Source organism: Pteronotus mesoamericanus, unplaced genomic scaffold (assembly GCF_021234165.1).
Source record: "Pteronotus mesoamericanus isolate MK-2021 breed Mesoamerican mustached bat unplaced genomic scaffold, CSHL_Meso_final contig_130, whole genome shotgun sequence".
NCBI classification, from domain to species: Eukaryota; Metazoa; Chordata; class Mammalia; order Chiroptera; family Mormoopidae; genus Pteronotus; species Pteronotus mesoamericanus.
In genome coordinates, this window is record NW_026555060.1 from 25,848,025 (window position 1) to 25,855,659 (window position 7,635).

Here is a 7,635-nt window from a genome sequence, read left to right on the forward strand (position 1 = left end):
AAAGGAATTAAGTTGCTTTTCTCTAAATAGTGCTGAAATCTTTACATTAGTCCATCAAGGCCAGCTTGACAGAGTCAATGTGCACAGGGTTAAAGTAACCTCTGCTGGTCCTATTATCACTAAAAATGTGTGACTCCCAGAGCACACAGCCAAGCTGTTCCCACTGTGGAGCTGTCCTCCCATGTTGGACGCCCTACATAGTCAACAGCCTAAAAATATTACAGAGACATAGATTTCCTGTGGGGACTTCTGCCAAATTCTGGAGCACTCTCTTTCCGTAAGACATGAACTTTAATCCTATAGGTGTCAAGGGTAACCCACGCGTGCACACAGAAAATACCACACAACAACAAGAGAGTCATATTTTAAGGCTGTCTTATAGGTGAAACAGTTCTTCAGGTGTTTTGCTAACAAACTTCCTTGGATGTCATAAACCTCACACCATTTTCTACGAAGTAATATTATGGACAGACACTGGAGACTTACATGATTTAAATCTACATTTTCAGAAGAGTAATTACAAACTAAAAAATGTCCATTTTATAACATCGTCAACAACAAAATTCTTAATTGTATATGGTATCCATAACTATTCGCAATTGCCCTAGAAATTGTGTTTGTGTAATTACTTGCTCTTCCACAGGAGATTGCAAAATAAAATGTTCTTCGGGAACCATATCATACCTTGCCCAGAATGAGCAAAATATTGAGAAGTCAGTGAGGCACACTTTCATGCTGTTCAGTCTTTTGTCTCTTAATGTCGAAGGCCTTCCTGCCCAATTTGGAAAGCTTATCCCAACCCTGGTCTTTCACTGATGTTCTCTCATTGTCCTGGACTTGAGCTAGGAAAAATAAAAGCAGCAATTTCTGCCCCTTCAAGAGTGTACATTTTACTGAATTTTGAGCAGTAGTATTTTCCCGTTCTCCCCCTTCCACTCTCTCCTACTCAGAAGTAACCTACTGTAAAGCATCCTAACTGCTTTCCAAGTACACAGCAGAAAGAGGGGGAAGCCTGCTTTACAGCGGAATACTAGACCAAAGACATGATGTTCTATTTTTATGACATATGTAAATTTTCTACTACTAATAGACAAATTCTTCATTTCAAATGGATAAATTGAGTGGTACCTAGATACTGAATTCCAACTGATCAAGTTTAAAGAACCGAAAACAGAGAATTCCAACTGATTAAGGAACTGGAAAGAGTACAATCCGAGAATATTCTCCTTCTCAGTCATAGCATTTCACTTGACTATTAACCTTTTGGTTTTTAGTTTTTAACAATAAACAGGTGAGAGCAGTGCTGGCCTTAGTAATATTCTCTCCCTCAATGGAAAGATCCATGTGTCTTCAATGATTGCTTGTTAATAAATGCTATGCTCCTCCTGTATACCTCTATTAATCTCTGTTTGACTTCTTAGTCATTTGCCACCCACATTTTCTCTTCCTCAAAGCAAAAAGAGAGACCCTGGTGACAGACCACTACATGCATCTGGCTTTCACAATGTTTTAATTTGTAGCACTACACACCTGTGCCTGAGCAGCAATCCACTTCCTTAAGCCCCGTCAACTCTCCCGAGGGATACGGCAATCCTGGCCCTTGCTTTTAATCACTCTTGCCCAGACTTTCTCCCTTTCTCTGCTTTGCTGTTGTCCCACACCCAGCCTTCCCCCGACTACCAGCGATGGAGAGGAGTCCAGGATGGGCAAGGTCATAGCCAAATGCCACCATTTACTCTCCAGTATGATTTTATGGGTCCTTCACTCCTAGAGGCAAAATCCTAATTTTGGGCTGAGGGTCTGCAGATGACGCAGCGCACATGCAAGGGACCAAAAACTACACAGAAAAAGAGTGGCAACATTTTGGGGCTACCTACTCATTCATCATGCAGCTACATCTGTCAGAAGGTCTCAAAGATGCTGCTGTTTGCTCTGTGTCCCCGAGCTGAGCTAGGAATGAGGACAGTGGGAGCAAAGCAGGGCTAGTCTCTGACCCCAAATGTTGGCGTGAAATGAACACAAAGCCAGGAAAACGAGGAGCTGAACTGTGATAACTGGTACTAACTATCAAGAGGGGGTTAGGCAGACAATCACACTTTTATTTTCCTTTGGCTTTTGGACTGTACGTTTAATTTAATTTTGTCATGGCAGGATTAGCAACCAGGCCACAAAGGTGAAGGGACATAATAATAAGACAGCGTATTAATCCTCTATCCCACCCAAGGCAGAGAGGTAAAACCAAACAAATAGCAGCTTCCTGGAAATTGAATTTCTGTTATCCAGATGTCAAAGATGTAATACCCCAATTACACAAACTATTGCCAGTGAAGCGTGCCAGCAAATATGCAATGTAAATGGGGTGAGCACTGAGCGACAAAACTGCACCGTCAGCATCTGGCTCTGGGAGTGAGTGATAATTAGCACTGTGTGTAGACACTAATAAACATTTATGTCTGAAATTACAACTTTTACCAATGTTAATAAGGAATATATTGTCAATCTGTAAAATAAAAGGCCTTGAAAAGAATGTCATACACTAAGCAATGGCAGATATTTCCCTCTCTGACACAACGGGACCCCTCCCGCCGCCCCCCTGCCCCTCCTCCCGCCCGGTCTAATTGTAAATGATCACATTGTTTTGCTGAGAAATTAACTGACATAGGAACCTACCTAAAAAAATGGGTTGTGTCTCTTTGGCCTCCCCATTGACATCGTTGCTGAATTCTGAGAGCTTATATACCTCATGGTGATAATCTGGGATGAGAAAACAACCAAAAATTAGAATTCTAATGACCTGTACTATATGAATAAACAATGAAGACTAGAGTCTAATTCTATACAGTGTGGATAACCTATACATTAATTATAAATAGAATTTTCCAGAACTTCATCAATCACAGAATTTGTAATTACTAATAACCCCTAAAACTTTGCTTTCTCTGAAGTACACACACTTGAAATCTTACTTTGACTTTAGAAACAGCTTTGCTTGACCACACGGTTTTCACAGTAAATTTGGCCCACAGATGCCAATTACTGGGCTTCGTTTCTTACAAATGACAAGGATACTTATAAGGAAAAGAAAACTTTGCCCAATCATAGGCCAAGGGAGGATTCCAAATATATCTCCACAACCCATTTTCATGAGCATATGATCAACAGCATGCTTTACAATTACCTGGTATGCTCAGTTTACCTAGAAAAACCCCCTCCTTTAAGCATCTTGTAGGCAGTAACACTGGAAAAATACTGACTTATTATTTCATATATAGTATGGTAAGTATGATAGGATAAGAAAGATTCTCATCTTTCACACAAGTGAGTCTTCTGCATTCAGCTACTGTACTTTAATATGCAATAGTTTATTTTCTAAAAAAGCACCTGCAGAGCAGAGAGAGAATCAGACCCATAATTTAGGGGGGGAAAAGAAGAAAAACTTGCTATGTCAGTCAAACTTCAAAATACAATATTTTACAAGCTTCTCTAAAGGGGCTACTGTACTTTGGCAATCTATTTCTAAAAAATAGGGTCACCTAGGTAAGAAAATAAAAGTTCCTTCTTTAACAGCTATTCCTTTTCTTTTCTTTCTTTTTCTGTGTGTGTGTGTGTGTGTGTGTGTGTGTGTGTGTGTGTGGCCTTGGACCTCACAAGACAAGATCTACAGAAGTATTCTCACTTTTAAGATAAAGTAGTAAGTTCCCTGAGGTCATAAGTAAGAAAGCAGCTTACATTCCTGAATGAATCAGGTAGACAAATAGGCCAGTCACACAGGGAGAGATTTCTGAAGTACAAATGACTGAGTAATCAACACTGCTGGGGGGAAAAATGTACATAGAAAGAGGAAAGAGCCAAATATTTTGAATTTTTAAAATTATTCCAGACTTCTTTCATTTTACAGTGTCAAACTAAAGCAGGGGAAACAGGAGCAGATCTTCAAACTGTTTCTAAGAAAACCATTTTCAGAACCAACTGAAAGCAGGCTTTATTGACTCTGAATCATAGTTAGCTTAGCTTAGCATGAAAATCTCTATTACTTGCAATTGCCCTCTAATTTTCATCAACTTATACGTGACTTCTCCAGGTTTTTAAAACAATTGCCTTGCTCTCTACACTGATGTCAAAGCAACCAAGGAAAAATGGACAGCTTCTGTGATTTGGTTTTGACCTCACGTTGATTCAAAGGTAAACTCAATATTAGGACTTGTGACACTGCCATGAAAAATAGTCACCTGCCTCTCATTTAAAGCGACACAATGCATTTCCATAGACATTTTGCATCTGTTCTTACCTTAAGTTCTGACCGTTTTTTTAAAAAGTCAAATCAGGAAAATAAAGACTCTAACAAGTAACTGAACACAAAATGTTCAACTGATGACACTACTCAACTTTCCCCTCCCTTGCAAGAATCAACCCAAGCCCAGAGACTCTGGTGTACACCTGTTAAATAGTCAGGAACTGGCTTTTTTTTTTTTAATGATACTAACTGAACTGATAAGTGATGTATTCTAAGATATCTCTGCAGACCAAATAACGCATCTAGAAAAGATTTCGGATATCAACAATTCTTATATGGGCTTGCAAGGCTCGTGAGCTTTACCGTTCTTAAAAGAGCCACCACCACCCTTTCCCCTTCTCTTTTGGGGGAAAAAAATCCCCAAGCCCACAAGCATTGGTGGGGATCCGTGTCCGCACGGCCTGATGGAAAGGCAGTTCTCCCCCAGCCCCCAACCTGGCCGCAGGAGTGGAATACCAAAGAGGGCTCTCGGCTCCCCAAGTGTCATTGTTTGCTAATTTCCTTAGTGCCCTCCGACTTGTTTACGCAGAATAACAACCTCCCGCCTCCCCCCGCACAACTTTGCTCGCCTCCCTGCGTGTGCGGACGCGGCCCCCCTCAGGAGGGAACTCGGGGTCCCGGAGCCCGGAACGGGGCGCGGGCCGCGCGCGGAGCTGTTTACGCGGCGCCACGTCCTTGCCCGCCGCCTGCACGCCCGGCCCGGCGCCGCTTACCTCCGCTCACCAGTTTGAAGCTCTGGGATTTCCTGCTCCTTTTCCTCTCGGAGAACTCCATGGTGCTGCAGGCAGGGCTGCGGCCACGGGCTGCCGAGGCGGCGGCAGTGGCGGCGGCTTGGGCTCGTGTCACCCGGCAGCGGGAGCGCCGGGACCAAGGTCCGTCTGTGGAATCCGCAGGGGGGAGGCCAAGGGAAGGGAAGAACCACCTCGAACCCTCTCGGGGGCTGCGGCGCGCCGAGCTCGGCAGGAGGCGCTTTCTCGGGAGAAGTTGCCCCCTCCTGGCCGCCACCCGGGTCCCCTCCACACGCCCCCCGACCCCGGCTCCTTCCCGGCTTCTGGGAAAACCCGGCCGGAGCCGAACTTTCCGTTCGGGAGCGAGTTGGGGGCGGGGAGGGCGGGCCGGGGTGGCGGGCGCCCCAGGATGTCGCCGCGGGCCGGCCTGGGCGCAGCTCGGGACGCGGCGGTAGTGGTGGCGGTAGCGGTGGTGGTGGCGGCGGCGAGCGCGGCCCCGGGGACGCGGCGGGCGGGCAGCGGGCGGGCTGAAGGCGGCGGCGGCGACAGGGTGCGAGCCGGGTCGGGGCGCTGACCGCCCCCGCGGGAGGAGGGGCGCCGGGAGGAGGCGGCGCCGCCGGGACCCCGGGGCCACCTGCTGGCGGAGCGCAGCCGCGGCCATCCCCGGGGGCCCGGGCCGCAGCCACCCACTAACCTGGCCGCGCGCGCCCCAAGGAGGAGCCGGAGGCCGCAGCGCCCTCATTCGGCCCGGCCGGCCTTCCACAGGGGGGTCTTTAGGCCGGCGCCTCGGGGGTCGAGGAGTCGGGGCGCTGCAGTTCGCCTGCCTCTAGCCACTCCCTGGTGCCGATCTTGTTATAAATAATCCTGGGTGTCAGAGACCCTCCTGGCGAGCCCCTCCTTGCCTTGAGATCCAGGATGTCCAAGGGCCCGACTCACTGGTTTTAGGCAAGTTTTAGAAAAACAAATGCCAAAAACTTACCCATCTGCGCTCTGCAAGGAAACGAAGAAAATTTTTAGAATTTATTGGTGAGAAGAGTACAGAAAGAGTGAACTTCAATTCTTTACAAGAAAGGATGTAGGAAGAGCCGGAGTTATATTTAAGGAGAGAACTTGGAATGCGGGACTTGGAGCGGGTGGAAGGATGAGGGGTGCAAAGTCTGTGGGTGTTTGATTGCTTTGACTCTTAGGGAAGAAATGGACAAGGCAGGTGCAGGGGAACTCTGCCACTTAATGTGATAGTGCCCAAACCATTGACATAAACAACACCCCATTTCTTTCTCACAGCATTTTTAAGGTGGGAATGGAAGAGAATTTTACACCACGTAGGAATGGCTGTACAGGATCTGATATGCCTTAAAGTACCTGGCCAAACTGATCATTTCTAGACCCATTTCTAAAGAGTAAAGAGGTAAACAACACACATTCAACAATGGTGCAAATTCAGGTGGCCCCAAAAGAGTAAATGGGAATAAGGGAAAGAGGTATGTTGATAAACATGGTAAGTTCTACTGTGAGTCACACTCAAGTAAGGACACAGCAACGCAGGGTCCACTCTTATTAAACAGGGATATTCAGGGAAGGACGGCTGGGAGGAAGGGGAAAGTTGGAGGCAACTAGCATAAACATACAACCCTGGGAAGCAAAACCAAGGAACAAGGTAGCCAACCAAGTAGTGGCAGGAGGGACTGGTACACATCCTGAGGTCTTAGGTATTATGCAGCAAGTGGGGAGGCAGTTATACCTAGCCCAGGCGGGAGGGAAACTGATCATTCATTTCATTAAAGCAAACCCTAACACAAGAGGTTCTTAACCTTTTTGGTCACTGTCTCCTTGGAGATTATATTCAAAGCTCAGGTCCCTTTCCCCAGAAAATATGTATAAGACAAATGCAATTTTGTGTAGATTTCTTGGAGTTCTTAGACCCCTTGGAGTTCTAAAAGGGGGCAGAAGGGATTAAAGTGACCAGAGGGATTAAATCAGTTACCCTATTTGGTTTTCTTCCATTTCCATGCTGCCCACCCTGACCCGCTTTCTTTCTTTAAAACCAGGCAGTTAAAAACTCAAAGAAGTTTTTTAATGTTTCTAAAGAAACATAGCATTTTGTTCCCCCGGCTAGGACCCTTTCCTTTTTTCTTTTTGTAATGTTTTAAAGAATGTTATTCCAAAAGACACAAGGCTGAGTACTATATTGACTGAAGAACATTTAGGATCATGCATGCCTTGGAGTGTAAATGAGATTTTATTATGCTTAAAATATGATGAAATGATTGAAAGTGCAATACCCAGAAGCAAATCCCCAGGGGAGATATTAATAACTTAACATTTTCATTTCAAGTAGAAATATGAATTCCACTTACTGAAGAAAATATTTTTGATATAGCTAAGAAAATATTTTAAATTACTAATGTTTTTAAGTAATAATCATTTTCCGTGAACCTTTTTTCTGGTTCTCTAAAGATGGCCTATAAGCCAGCTGGTCTCTAGAGGCCATAGGTCAGATGTGTTCTATTGACAATAGAGAAAATCAGAAGATATTTATTCTCTGTAGTGTGCAAATCACATTCCCTTTATATAACAAAAATGTATAATGTATTTATAATAAACATGTGTATA

The 7,635-nt window shown here is 45.0% G+C and overlaps 1 protein-coding gene across 2 annotated transcripts in view; it reads right to left on the reverse strand.

Annotated features, from left to right (window-relative positions):
* Positions 1-5,297, reverse strand: part of BEND7 (BEN domain containing 7) — an 87,753-nt gene extending 82,456 nt beyond the window's left edge. Inside the window, exons 1-2 of one of the 2 annotated variants that reach the window (XM_054593695.1) lie at positions 5,018-5,297; positions 2,671-2,754 (exon numbers count right to left, since the gene is read on the reverse strand). Coding sequence is in view for 1 of the 2 variants with exons in the window: in XM_054593689.1 (XP_054449664.1) it covers positions 2,671-2,754; positions 5,008-5,068 (145 nt within the window). In the remaining variant the exon portion in view is untranslated. Of the gene's footprint in view, positions 1-2,670; positions 2,755-5,007 lie in introns of both variants that reach the window. The other variant, XM_054593689.1, reaches the window with a different exon arrangement.
* Positions 5,298-7,635: the final 2,338 nt, after the last annotated feature.